The sequence below is a fragment of the Pelodiscus sinensis genome, chromosome 14, assembly GCF_052426305.1.
Source record: "Pelodiscus sinensis isolate ZL-2025 chromosome 14, ASM5242630v1, whole genome shotgun sequence".
Lineage (NCBI taxonomy): Eukaryota > Metazoa > Chordata > Testudines > Trionychidae > Pelodiscus > Pelodiscus sinensis.
Genome location: NC_143065.1, coordinates 38,818,115 through 38,833,103, shown reverse-complemented (window position 1 = coordinate 38,833,103; position 14,989 = coordinate 38,818,115). Strand labels below are relative to the sequence as shown.

General features: G+C 43.6%; 1 protein-coding gene across 2 annotated transcripts in view; it reads left to right on the top strand.

The window, feature by feature from the left end:
* Nucleotides 1-10,014: 10,014 nt before the first annotated feature.
* Nucleotides 10,015-14,989, top strand: part of CERS3 (ceramide synthase 3) — a 73,279-nt gene continuing 68,304 nt past the window's right edge. The window contains exon 1 of one of the 2 annotated variants that reach the window (XM_006129209.5): nt 10,015-10,135. In XM_006129209.5, coding sequence (XP_006129271.3) covers nt 10,080-10,135 — 56 coding nt within the window. In that variant the 5' untranslated portion in view covers nt 10,015-10,079. The remainder of the gene's footprint in view (nt 10,136-14,989) is intronic. The other variant, XM_075896950.2, reaches the window with a different exon arrangement.

The window sequence follows — 14,989 nt, the reverse complement described above, 5'->3', positions numbered from 1 at the left end:
GTGCAGAAGGTGGGGCCTGGTAGGAGACCTTAAAATACTTTGCCCCTAAAGGCTTCTGCTTAACCTTCCCAAGATAAGATTCCCTAACTTTGTGTGGTACACTGTCACCACCCAAATGCAAAAAAACCTTGAAAGCCAGGAAGATGCACTTGGGAATGTCTTCCTGTGGGGTAACCCCAAGCTCTTTACCCTCCCTTAGAAGAGAGCTTGAAAACAAACTGTAACCTCTTAATAGCTGACTTTCAATCTCAGGCATACACATAGAACCACCTGGTTCTAGGACACAGGAATCAGATGTATAGTCTTACAAAGGTGATTTTGTTAACAAAACAAAGATCTATTTGGTAAAGCATACTTGGCTGTTGCAGAGCAACTGAAAAAAGGCAGATGTTTGTTTCCTTGGGATTCAGTTTAAAAGTTAGGGTATGTCTACACTACCCCCCTAGTTCGAACTAGGGGGGGTAATGTAGTCATCCAGAGTTGCAAATGAAGCCCGGGATTTGAATTTCCCGGGCTTCATTTGCATGAAGCCGGCCGGTGCCATTTTTAAATGCCGGCTAGTTCGGACTGCATGCTGCGCAGCTACACGCGGCACGAACTAGCTAGTTCGGATTAGGCTTCCTATCCGAACTAGCTGTACGCCTCGTGGAACAAGGCGTACAGCTAGTTCGGATTAGGAAGCCTAATTCAAATCCCAGGCTTCATTTGCAACTCCGTATGACTACATTACCCCCCCAGTTCGAACTAGGGGGGTAGTGTAGACATACCCTTAGCTACCTGGGTTCAGCACACAGTTCACAAACCAGAAAATAAAATATCCTGATCATGTCTGTCTAAATAATCCCTGTTCTTCTTACATCTCTGTTATTCCAGAGTTTAGAGATTTTTTTCCTACATGTGGATATTGCTGGATAATCCATGCCTTATTCCTGCCTCAGTCTATCTCTCTTCCAGTTCTTACACTGAACTCTTACACAAAGGAGACTGAAGTAGGTGCAAAACCGGTTTCATTTCAAATTTGTCACACTCTTCCCACTAGTCTGGGTTTAACCCTTTACAGGCAATTTAGGCTATGTCTAGACTGCAAGCTTCTTTTGGAAGAAGCTTTTCCAGAAGAGATCTTCCAGAAAAACTTTTTTCAAAAGAGAGCATCTATGCAGCAAAAGTGCAATGAAAAAGCAATGTGCTTTTTTGAAAGATAGCATCCACATCGATTGGACACTATCTTGCATTTATGTTATGATTACTTTTGATGGAGTGGCCACTAGGGCACCTGTGATTTTTTTTTTTTTCCTGGAGGCCTTTTCTTTCGAAAAAACACTCTCTTCCGTGTCCACACATGCCTTTTTCCAAAAAAGCTTTTTCGGAAAAAGGCTTCTTCCTCATAGAATGAGATTTATCGCCGTTGGAAAAACCCCTCCCTTCTTTCAGCTTTCTGTTGAAAGAATGCAATAGCAGTGTGGACGCAAGTATTGTTTTTCCAGAAAAATGGCCATTTTTCTGGGAAAACTCTGCAGTGTAGACATACCCTCCATTACTGAATGCTGGGATGTCTAGAAAATTGTAGCAAAATGCAGGACAATGTAGCACTTTAAAGACTAACAAGATGGTTTATTAGATGATGAGCTTTCGTGGGCCAGACCCACTTCCTCAGATCAAATAGTGGAAGAAAGTAGTCACAACCATATATACCAAAGGATACAATTTAAAAAAATGAACAAATATGAAAAGGACAAATCACATTGCAGAACAGAAGGGGGATGCGGGGGGGGTGGGAAGGGGGAGGAAGGAAGGTAAGTGTCTGTGAATTGGAAAATTGTAGTTCCCCTCCCATCTGTCATAAAGGTGAAATAGATTTTTTGGGGCACCTATTATTTTTTCTCTACCATCCACTGCCTAGTCTCTAGTAATCTTGTGTACTGCCTCATCCATACACATCCAGATTTTGGTAAGCTCAGAGAGCTGATAGGCAAGGTCCCATGGGAAACAAGACAGAGAGGAAAAAAGCTGAGGAGAGTTGGCAGTTTTTCAAAGGGACATTATTAAGGGCCCAAAGCAAGCTATTTCACTGTGTCGGAAAGATAGAAAATATGACAAAAGACCGCCTTGGCTTAACTACGAGATCTTGCATGATCTAAAAATAAAAAAAGAGTCCTATAAAAAATTGAAACTAGGACAAATTACAAAGGATGAATATGGGCAAACAGCACAGGAATGCAGGGGCAAGATTAGAAAGGCAAAGACACAAAATGAGCTCAAACTAGCTATGGGAATAAAGGGAAACAAGAAGACTTTTTATAAATACATTAGAAGCAAGAGGAAGACCAAGGACAGGGTAGGCCCACTGGTCAGTGAGGAGGGAGAAACAGTAGCAGGAAACTTGGAAATGGCAGAGATGCTTAATGACTTCTTTGTTTCAGCTTCACCGAGACATCTGAAGGAATGCCTAACATAGGGTGTGTCTAGACTACCTAGTTTTGTCGACAAAAGTGGACTTTTGTCGACAAAACTATACCAGCGTCTACACTACTGCTGAGTTCTGTCGACATAACGTCGACAGAACTCAGCAGTTTTGTCGACGCTGGTATACCTCATTTTACGAGGCATAACACCTTCTGTCGACAGAACTCTGTCGACAGAAGGTGTTATTGCCTGTAACGTTGCGTCCAGACTACGGAGTTCTGTCGACAAAGCAGCTTGCTTTGTCGACAGAACTCAATGTGTCTGGACGCTCTTTGTCGACGGAAGTTTTGTCGACAGTATCTGTCGACAAAACTTCCGTCGACAAAACGCGGTAGTCTAGACGTACCCATAGTGAATACTAGTGGGAAGAGGATAGGTTTAGAAGATAAAAAAGGAACAAGTTAAAAATCAACTAGAAAAGTTAGATGCCTGCAAGTCACCAGGACCTGATGAAATGCATCCTAGAATACTCAAGGAGCTGATAGAGGAGGTATCTGAGCCTCTACCTATCATCTTTGGAAAATCATGGGAGAAAGGAGAGATTCCAGAAGACTGGAAAAGGGAAAATATAGTTCCCATTTATAAAAAGGGAAATAACAACCCAAGAAACTACAGACCAGTTAGTTTAACTTCTGTGCCAGGGAAGATAATTGAGCAAATAATTAAGGAAATCATCTGTAAACTCTTGGAAGGTGGCAAGGTGATAGGGAACAGCCAGCATGGATTTGTAAAGAACAAATCATGTCAAACCAATCTGATAGCTTTCTTTGATAGGATAATGAGTCTTGTGGATAAGGGAGAAGCAGTGGATGTGGTATACCTAGACTTTAGTAAGGCGTTTGATACGGTCTCGCATGATATTCTTATCAATAAACTAGACAAATACAACTTAGATGGAGCTACTATAAGGTGGGTGAATAACTGGCTGGATGTCCGTACTCTGAGAGTAGCTATTAATGGTTCACAATCCTGCTGGAAAGGTATAACAAGTGGGGTTCCGTAGGGGTCTGTTTTGGGACCGGCTCTGTTCAATATCTTCATCAACGATTTAGATATTGGCATAGAAAGTACGCTTATTAAGTTTGCAGATACCACCAAGCTGAGAGGGGTTGCAACTAATCCGGAGGATAGGGTCATAATTCAAAATGATCTGGACAAATTGGAGAAATGGTCTGAGGTAAACTGAATGAAGTTTAATAAAGACAAATGCAAAGTGCTGCACTTAGGAAGGAACAATCAGTTTCACACATACAGAATGGGAAGCGACTGTCTAGAAAGGAGTATGACAGAAAGGGATCTAGAGGTTATAGTGGACCACAAGCTGAATATGAGTCAGCAGTGTGATGCTGTTGCAAAAAAAGCAAACATGATTCTGGGATGCATTAACAGGTGTGTTATGAGCAAGACACGAGAAGTCATTCTTCCACTCTACTCTGCATTGGAGTATTGTGTCCAGTTCTGGGCACCGCATTTCAAGAAAGATATGGAGAAATTGGAGAGGGTCCAGAGAAGAGCAGCAAGAATGATTAAAGGTCTAGAGAACATGACCTATGAGGGAAGGCTGAAAGAATTGGGTTTGTTTAGTTTAGAAAAGAGAAGACTGAGGGGGGACATGATAGCAGTTTTCAGGTATCTAAAAGGGTGTCATAAGGAGGAGGGAGAAAACTTGTTCATCTTGGCCTCTGAGGCTAGAACAAGAAGCAATGGGCTTAAACTACAGCAAGAGAGGTTTAGGTTGGACATTAGGAAAAAGTTCCTAACTGTCAGGGTGGTCAAACACTGGAATAAATTGCCCAGGGAGGTTGTGGAATCTCCATCTCTGGAGATATTTAAGAGAGGGTTAGATAAATGTTTATCAGGGATGGTCTAGACAGTGTTTGGTCCTGCCATAAGGGCAGGGGTCTGGACTCGATGACCTCTTGAGGTCCCGTCTAGTCCTAGTAGTCTATGATTATTTGATTCTATGATCCTTTCATAAGGCTGTTGTTACCAGTGGCCCACTTCTGTTTCAGCTGTGTTTTTTGAGATACAAAAATTGAGTTAAGAAAATGAAGCCCTTTCTATTTCAGAAAAGAAACTGCCCGTGCACAGGAATTACTGGCTGTCATCTGAAAAAAGCTGCAACTTCTTTCCCAAGCATGTGCTCACTAAAGTTGAAATGATGCCACACTAGTTGTGCATGCCAAAAAAGGGAGAAGGTGTGATCAGCCCACAGAAACAGTGCCAAGGTAGCATAATTATTGATGTTTGTATAACCTCCTCATAACCTGGCCCTATGCAATGCTATATTAGTCTATTACTGAGCCAGTTAGATTAACAAAGAAAGCAGACATAGTCATATCTCCTGATACAAAGAGAATTGGTTCCACAGCAGAGAATTCCTGGGGTTAGCCAAGAAAGGCAATATGTTTATATATATGCTCACTTAACGAAAGTGTTTGGTGATACTATATGCCTCCTAAAATGTCATTGAGAACAGCTTGCTGTCATAGGGTATGTCTACACTGCAGGCTAAAGTTGAGTTAAGCTACACAACGTCAGCTACTTTAATTGCGTAGCTGAAGTCGAAATAGCTTAACTCGGCTTTTGGCTCTGTCTACACTGCAGGAAGTCCAAGGAAGAACACTCTTCCTTTGACTTCCCTTACTCCTCGTGAAATGAGGGTTACAGAAGTCAGAGCAAGAAGCCTGTTATTTCAAAATTGTATTGAAATAATAGGCTTGCTGTGTAGACGCGCACTCTATTTCAAAATAACATGAGTTATTTTGAAAGAAACGTGCAGTGTGGACATAGCCATAGTTAAAACATCACAATACTGGACTTCTTTTCTGATAGCATGAGATATAATTGTGTTTCTGTATTTATACAATTTGTCCTTTGCACTAGGTGCAATTGAAAGCCCTCTGAGTCCTATTGAAGAGAACAAAACTACATTGAATGTATAGGAATGTGCAATTAATTTAATAACCTTTTCCTCCCAAGGGTTTATTTTATGTAAGTTTGTAATTAGCACATATGCTTGGGGATTTGGTATGATCAAGCTTTATTTCTTCACATAATCATTACACCATCATGACTCCAAGCAGTCTCTCGTTTCCATCTTGCATGCCCTGCCTAAGTAACTAAAAAATATTTCTTTTAAAAACTCCCAACTGCCACATCTGATTGCACTGTGGTGAATAGGAAAATTGGAGAGAGGCATTGATTTCACTATGCTCAGATTCCAAGTTTTATCGTCAGCTATTCATGTGAGAAAAATGATTATACACCGAATTTACGCATCACTTGCAGAAGCATGGTTGCTGTCTTGAACTAAACAGGACTGATCTATTGTGTACAGAATGCTGTCAGGCTGTATATGATAGAGGTCTATAAAATCATGACTGGTATGGAAAAAAATGAATAAGGAAAAGTTATTTACTTATTTACTTATTCACACAATATAAGAACTAGGAAATCAACATGGTAGTTTCACCACACCTGCATTCCGGCCCCACAACAAATGTCTTTGTCTTGGCACACCACACATGCAAGGAGAGGACAGTGCTGCTGCACACAAGCACAAGTTGCCACTTTGGGCAACTGGTGTTCAAAAGGGATGTGGAGGCCTTCTCTCACAGGCGGTGGGGCAGACTGAAAGATCAGTGAATAGCTTTGCCTAGTTGATGGAGCTGGCTTAGAATTGAGCTAGTTTGTTGTTTAGGCAATAATAACTTGATTTAATGTTGTAATGTAGTCCAAATTATTGTGGTGAGTGCTGTGGCAGCCGAGAAATGCTTTAAAAAGTGTTTAAAATTGATGTCTTCCATTTTATCTACTATATATTTGAGAGAGTTTGTCTGTCTGGTCAAGAACTCCTCCTAAACAGCAAGGCTGCGTCTAGACTGCGGAAAAACTTGCCAGCTGTCTACACTGGCCGCTTGGATTTGCACAAGAACACTGACGATTTAATGTAAGATTGTCAGTGTTCTTCCGCAAATACTATGCTGCTCCCATTTGGGGAAAAAGCCCTCTTGCGCAAATGTATTTGCGCGAGAGGGCCAGTATAGACAGCTAAAAGCTGTTTTGCGCAAAAAAGCCCCGATGGCGAAAATGGCGATCGGGGCTTTCTTGCGCAAAACTGTCTAGATTGGCACGGACACTTTTCCACAAAAAGTGCTTTTGCGCAAAAGCATCCATGCCAATCTAGACGCTCTTTTCCGCAAATGCTTTTAACGGAAAAACTTTTCAGTTAAAAGCATTTGCGGAAAATCACACCAGTCTCGACATAGCCCAAGAGTTAGGACCACCAAATCTGGTATGCAGCTTCTTATCATAACTTAAGGCAAGGTCAGGGTTTGGTTGTGCCAGGAAAATGGGATGTGCCTGGAATGGGAATGCTTCTCATACAACCATACAGAAAATAGACAGAATCATCAGATGAAAGGGGTTGGCTGGGGGCAACCCCCCTATTTGGGACTTCCCCAACCCCAAGCCTCCCACCCCCCAGGGACCCTTTATGAAGGGCAGGGAAGATGCAGCTTCCCCTTCCTGCCTCCAATTTGTACAGAAACATTGCTGGCTGCTCCCCTTCATCAGGGGGTGAGGTGAAAGTGCCCGCTTTGCTGAATTCCTCACTCTGGCTGGGGAGCGCAGGGGACAAATGAACCTGGACCTGCCTCAGCCAGGGGGCATGCACCCCTGTGACGGACCGGACTGGGTCTGGGCACGGCTGAGGGCATCGGCTCAGGGCAAATTGCTCAAACTCGGGGCTCCTTACAGCCCCTGACTGGAAGCCCTTCCCAAATAGGCCACAAACCAATCACACAGAGCACTTCAGCTGCCAATCTGGACAACAAGAAGCCTCACAAGCAAAACCCCTCTGACACCCCAGCTCTCCCTGTGCCCCAATCAGCCCCAGGCCTGCACACAGGTGAGGGATTATAAAACCCAATCTCACCTACCCCAAATGGGTTCTTCCGGTCCCAAGAAACCAGCCACAGGTCCCGATCAATTTACACTCTGGCTCTTACCCACAAGATCACGCTGAGCCAATCCTTTAGAATATAAAATCTAAAAAGCATGAGAGTAAGGTTGTTAAGAGATAATACATTATGCGCATCAAATCACCCAGTTCTCGATGCAGACTCTTAGCAGAGCTTTTATAATCTGCTATCTTAAAAGTGTCTGGAGTACATCCTATGTCAGGATGGGTCCACGGTTCCTGCTGGCTCGTTGTTCCCTGCAAGGCTGCATCTGGGATCAGGAGCAAAACTGAAGACCAAGATGGAGGGTGCCACGTGGCCCTTATATACCTCTCCCGGCATCTTCTTGGCCACAGCAGGTCACCTGGTCAGTGGCCTATCCCTGTGTCCCATGCTGGTCCGCAGGTATCAGTCACATTCCTGAGGTGAGTATTGGCACCTACAGATTCATTGTCCCCTTACTAATTAGCATAGCCATTGGCTGAGCATTCTTTGCCCATTGCTTAGCCACCGACAGAATTTTCTAGCATCCATACTGAGTACATGTTTATAACTCCACATGCAGATATTATACCGTTACATGAATAGCATATACAGAATCAGTAGAACAGAAGCTTTCATGTGACACCTCACATGGCCCCCTTTGTATACATTTGGGGCAAATACCCCCCCCCCCCCCCAGCAGTGCAGCAGTGATCTGGCTACTCTCCTTAAAATCCAGTAACATGACAACCCCTCCCCCAGCTTTGCCCACTGGAGCTGCAGTGGCCATGGAGAGGCGCTTCTCACTTGGCCCCAAGGTGCTGCAATGAGAGATGCCTAGGGTCATTGTCTCTCCATGGGGCAGCCTGGATACTGATCCCCTCCCCCCACCCTCGAGCAATGATTTAAATGAAGCATGGGCATTTTCATTTCATTTTCCAAGAAACAAAAATTACTTGGGTTATGGACCTGAGCAATGCTGGGTAAATCTTCTAGTTATCTATAACAATCTTGGCAGAATTTGATTTGTATTTTTTAAAATGATTTCAATGGATATTATCAATGTTTATTTTCAAAGCATTTTTTTAGATTTTTATCTATTTTAAATGTTCATAGTTGTGGGAATTTTAGGGTGGCACTGTCATTCAGAAAATTCAAGCTTTATCAACAGGCAATACACTCTGTCAACAGCACAGGTCAAAATATACAAAGTAAATATACTTACATCAACAAATCTTGCCTGTTTTTACTATTCATTCACTAGTCCGTTTGTAACAAGCCATATTTAAAACACTAGATTTGGATTCTCATAAGTTCTCACACCTCATTTTCTCACATTGTCTAGTGATTCATTTCAATTATTCTAGATAGAAATTTTTTTTTTGTTTACGACTGTGAAATCAACATTTACCAGTAAAAATATAATTCTCTCAAGCTTATCTAAAAGAGGCTTGAATTTCCTTGAGTCGAGCACAGGAGTTTGGGGCAAACGAGAGCAACAGCGAGGAGGTGGTGAATCAGGACATCACAAGTATGCCAATGACTATTAAATGAAAAGCACTGTGGTGACCAAATGATACATGCATCAACTTGCTCCATGCTTGCTTCCCTAACTGGGAAAGCGCCCTTAGATGTTCTGTTTGGCTCCTGGTCATGGGTTCAGATATGGAAAAAATTAGAAATAATTTAAGTTGCACAGCAAAGTTGCCTTTCTAGAGTAAACCTTCAAGTTACATGTTTCAGTACTGTTTTAGTTGGAATACTGCTCCCGGCTTTTTTTATAGCAGGACTGAAGAAATGAAATGCACCCAGCTCATAGAGGATGCTGTACCCCTCCCCCTCAAAAAATGGGGTTATAAACTCTTTGATCCAAACAACCCTGAGCTTTGGAGACATTTAGACCCTAGTCCAAATTTTGTGACTGTATCACATCTGCCTTTATTGCACTGAATGGGTTATTTTATTTTAGCTAGCAGAATTAGGAAGCAGAGGGAGAGCCTTCCAGACTCATTTCAGAGTCCAAACTCTGGAAGCCACAGGGTCCCAGTCCTTATTCCAGCAGGAGACGATGGTGCCTTTAAATTTCCAGTGATGCCATCAGTTCCAGATGCTGTCAGCTGTTTTGGGGGGTAAGTGGTGCCGAATGGTCTTTGACTGCCCTCCTATCCTAATTATAACTAGTTGTCATGTTTAAATGTTCATTTGAAGCAAAACCAAATTAGTAACAACATAAACATGTAGAGCTTGGTCCTCAGTATGTGTAAATCTGCACAGCTATGTGAATATCAATGGCAGTTTGTACTGTCAGAGCAGCTAGCCATTTGTTTGCGTATCCACTTGACACTGAGACATGAAATGTTCCATTATAAATATAGAAAAGGGAGTCCTTTCCCCAATTTGTATGTTCAAATCCACCCTGGAATTAGAAGAGCGGAGAGAGAGGCTCACAGGGACATCAAAATAGAACCTTTCTCCCTTTACTATGTTGAAACTAACAATGGAGAATACATACTGCATTACTACTCAAAAATTGCATCCGGTGGTTTTGCACAACATCAGGATTACCATCAGTCAGAAATCTTGAATTGCAGCTTTACTGGGTGGGTCTTTGAAGAATTTGAAGGCGTTCTGCAGATGGGGCGTGTTTACCTTTGAGAAAGTAGTCAGCATATGTACCTGTTCTTTGCTAACACACTAGCACCCTCTTTGACTGAAACACTGCAAAGGTAGGTAGGCATTTCTTCCTTTCACACTGAATATTGAGGATTTGAGCTATTAGCAGGCACTGGTTTCTAACATTGTCTGGCTCATAAAGAAAAACTGCAATTCTAACACAACTTACGACAAAGTGTTTGAATGAGCCAGATGTCTGAGATAAGTTTTAGCAAATCTTTATTTGAAAACCTTTTTTGTATGTTTTATGACTGATTCATTGGTCATGGTGTTCATATTTTGCAATAAGTTTTCTTTTTAAATTAGAGTGTGAAGGTTAGAATGGCAGATTTTGCTTTTTCTCCTATCTTACCAGTCTGATCACTATTTCATGAAGTTTTAATTGAACAATGTCAAATTATTGAATCAAAGAAGTAAAAAAATGCTTTTAACAGGAAAACTAAGTAAGCTAACTACACAGAGAATTCTGTTTTTCTTCTTGTATGTTTAAGGAAAATATTTGTATTCAAGTCACATGAAAAAGGTGGCTGATTTTTTTTGGAAGGGGTTGGGGGTTAGAATGGTAAAATAATTAAAAATTGTTTCACAGAAAACTGAATTTAATATCAGAACATGAGATGTCTGTTCTATATTAAGATCATTCTGACCAAAGAGCTGAAACAGGTGTTGCCAGACATTTCACATTGAAACAAGTCACCACAACTATTACTTCCAAAGTGATGGTATCACACTTCGCATGCTCTTGCAGAGAGCTCTTCATGAGGAAACACACATTTTTTTGACCTGTACCTTTTTTTTTTTTTAAGATAAGATTTTGTAATTTCCTAGCCTCAGTGTCAGGTCCTCACCTGGTATAAGCTGCCATGGTGCCACTGATGTTCTTGGGATTACACTGATTTACATCAGCTACAGATCTGGCCTTCAGCCCGTATCTTGATGTGAGGCAAGAGCTGGGAGCCAGTTGCTATGATGTAGATGGAAGGCCAGATGGTTGCATGATTATTATACCCACCGTGTTCATGCTGGTTTTGGTGTGGGTGGGAGAAGTATTGGCCGGGGAGAGGACAGCCAGCAGGAATCTGCTCTCATTTTGGTGTGACAGAATCTGTTGAAACGAGAGCGCAAGTCTGGGCAGTAGCCATAGGTAGCTGTCAGGCTGTGGGTTAATGCTGCCTGAAGCTCTTCTCCTCCTACATGCATCTTTGGGCAGCCTTAGTATTATTATTATTTTCTTGGTATTATTGTATTCATTATTGTTTGTCTAACCCTTGCTCCACAGAGCTCTCCGTGCAAAGGAGTAGAATAAGGCAGGCCAAGGAGGGAGGGAGATAATAGGGAATGAGGTTTGGCGGAGGAAGAGGTATACCTTATGTTGTATCTATTTTGTTGTACGTAGGAGCATTTCCCTCCTCTCTTCAAATTGCACAGCATGTTACTCCTTTGCTTTTGCATATGTTTAATTGGAAAATCATGGGGTGGAAACCTGTAGCCACTGCCTCCAGTAGGGCTAGAGTTGATTGTGGGTCTCGGTTCCAGCATAAAACTCCATCCAAAACTCTCCCCTTGTCACTCATCCCAAGGTTTGGCCTGACAGCCATTTACTGACTGGCTCAGAATGGAGGAACATGTATATCTTTCATTTCACTGCCCTCCTTCCTACTACTCCCCTCTCCAAATCAGGAGCTAGACTGGTGCCTCTCTTCTAGCCCTGTTGACCACTCTGTCGGACCAATAGCACTCCCACTCTGGTTTCCGTGCCAAGGATGCCTGCTCCAATAATCTGGAGTAAGATTTTAAGGATCCACCTTCATCTCCTTGCCGAGTAGTATTTTTGGAATGTCCTAGCTCAGGGGTGGACAATAATTTTTAAAAGGGGGCCACTTCAGAAATTTCTGAAGTGGCCCCGGACCACCCTGGATGGGGCAGGACCTTGGATGGAAGGGGCAGGGCCTGGAGACTTCTTGTGTTTCCCCCCCCCCCCCCCATCCAGTTGGCCTGGGGTGGGAGAGCGCAAGAAGTTTTCCCTCTCCCTGTTCCACCCTGCCCCCTAGAGAGTAACGCCAGCTGTTTTTAAACAGCTGGCATTCCCTCTAGGCGCAGAGTGGGAGGAGACCTCATGCGCTCTCCCTACCCCCAGGCCAATCAGGGCCTGGGGGTGGGAGAGCACGCAAAGTCTCCTCCCCCCCACAGTGGCTAGAGAGACACACTGGCTAAAACAGCCAGCATGTGTCTCTAGCCACTGTGTACCCCTAGCAGGGCGGGGAAAGGACGCCAGAGACTTTGCGTGCTCCCCGCCCCCAGGCTCTGATTGGCCTGGGGATGGGGGAGTGGCAGGGTGGCCATGGGCCGGCTCCACCAGCTTGGCAGACCAGATCCGGCCCACGGAGGGCCCTTTGCCCACGCCTGTCCTAGCTACTATATGCTGCTTGGGCTGCTGTGTTTTTGTTTTCTGTCACACTGGAGAGCAATCAGTGCTTCCAAGCCCTTGCCTTAAATCAGGAGTGGAGATCAAAAAGTTACACTTGTCTGCTTACAAAGCTCCCAAATTCCACTTCAAAAGTAACATAGACATTGATGGTCATCAAACACTTCAATGTCATAAAAATGGGGGGGGGGAGTGAAAAGTTGTCCTGACATTTGTAATGGGGCAGGGAGAAGGCAAGCCTATTTTTGACCAAAAAAACAACATCCACATTCACCCATTTCTTTTGATTAGAAATGTTGACCAACTCTACTGGTCGGCCCGTGAACCAATTTGCATGGATTTCTGGGGCTGTCCAAACATGGAACACTAGTCATGAATCTGGCCCTTCTGTATTGAACCACATTTTCTGCAGACCGTGCAGTTTGTATAGTCATAACTAAATGAATTCAAAACTAGTTCAGAGGTTGTGTACAATACTCCTTAGCCAGTATTATTTCAAATTTAAAATAGTAGCTGTTTTGGGCACCAATAAGAACACCTAACAAGAGTTGATTCCCCCCCCCCCCCACACACACACACTTTCTCAGCTAACTCAGTAGCGTGGATACAGTCAAACTTGCAAGAACAATTCACCTTTGGGCAGAGACACAGCTAAAAATGTTCAGTCTGAATGGTGACTCTTTCAAAAAGCTTTGCCCATGACCCAGTCCACAGAGGCCCTGCTGCTCCCCTGTCTCCAGGCCAATTAGGGCCTGGGGGGGGGGGGAGCAAATGAGGTTTCCTCCACCCTGTCAGGAGCACGCAGCTCCTGGTAGGCTGAGAGGAGACTTTGCATACTCCCCTGCCCCAAATCCTGATTGACCTGGGGGCAGGAGGAGTGCACGAAGTGTCCTCTGCCCTTCCCCTCACCCTGTGAGGAGCATGCAGCACTCAGAAGCACCACGCGCTCCTGGCAGGATGGGAGGAGACTTCGCGCACTTTCCACGCTCCCAAACCAATCAGGGTCTGTGAGTGGGGAAGCAGGGGAGTATCTTGGCCCTGCCCCTTCTGCTTGAGGCCACTCCCCTTCCAGTGCAGCCCAGGGCCACTTAACAAATTTCTGAAGTGGCCCCCAGCAAAAAAAATGATTGCCCACCCCCATACAGAGACATAAAAATCTTCAGATTCATAATTAAATGAAACAAATAAGAAGATGCTGCTGTTCAGATTTTATACCTATTTTTGAGGAAATTTGGAGTCAGAGGGCCTACAGCAATCGTAACTCAGCTCTGCTGTTTGCGTATTGCTTCATTCTGTTCCCACCATAAGAGATGCAGCAAGTTTGACAGTTTTACTCGGTTCTGCCACCAGTTGTACTTGCATATTCCTAAGGGTGCCATACATGCGGTGGCATAGAGCCCATGAGTGCAAAATGCAAATGGGACATAGTTACTACATAGTCAAGAACATAAGAACGGCCATACTGGTCCATCTAGCCCAGTATCCTGTCTGCTGACAGTGGCCAGTAACCAGGTGCCCCAGAGAGGGTGGACCGAAGACAATGACCAAGCAATTTGTCTCCTGCCACCCTTCTCCAGCCTTTGACAAACAGAGGCCAGGGGCACCATTCCTTACAACCTGGCTAATAGCCTTTTATGGACCTAACCTCCATGTATTTACCTAGCTCTCTTTTAAACTCTGTTATAGTCCTAGCCTTCACAGCCTCCTCTAGCAAGGAGTTCCACAGGTTGACTGTGCGCTGTGTGAAGAATTTTCTTTTATGTTTCAAGGAAACATGATGGGAGAAATGGTTTGGTTAGCACCCACCTATCGCCCCACATTCCAGCACTTCAAGTGTTAAAACATAGTTCAGACTATGAACCTGTCAACCAAAAAAAGACCCTTCCAAACCTGAGACTCCTGAAGCAGGTTGGGCCATGTCTTTATGGTGGACAGATGCACAGGACTTATCACTATCTAAGATTGAATTTGATCTGCACTGTAATGGCTGTTGGGAGTATATTTTAACATAAAACCTTATCAGTGGTTAAATTAATTTTAAAAGTGGAACTCCTTGCCAGAGGATGTGGCGAAGGCTAGAACTTTAACAGGGTTCAAAAACAGGCTAGATCCGTTGGATCATCAATGGCTATTAGCCAAGATGGGTAAGAATGGTGTCCCTAGCCTCTGTTTGTTTGGAGATGGGTGACGAGAGGGAGCACATGAGGATTACCTGTTGTGATCCCTCCCTCTGGGGGTATCTGGAATTGTCCACTGTTGGCAGACAGGATACTGGACTAGATGGACCTTTGGTCGTTCTTATGTTCTTAAGTTCTTAATGGTGGGAGGATGTTGCAGTGAAACTAAACATCAGTGAAGGGAAAGCATCTATAGGGAGTGAGTTTAGATCACGTGGAACTGCTCTGCTCTAAGACTTAAAAAAAACCAAATCATGGGAAGATTTCACTCAGGGGTTTAAAAAAATAGTCACACTCGTAGGGCT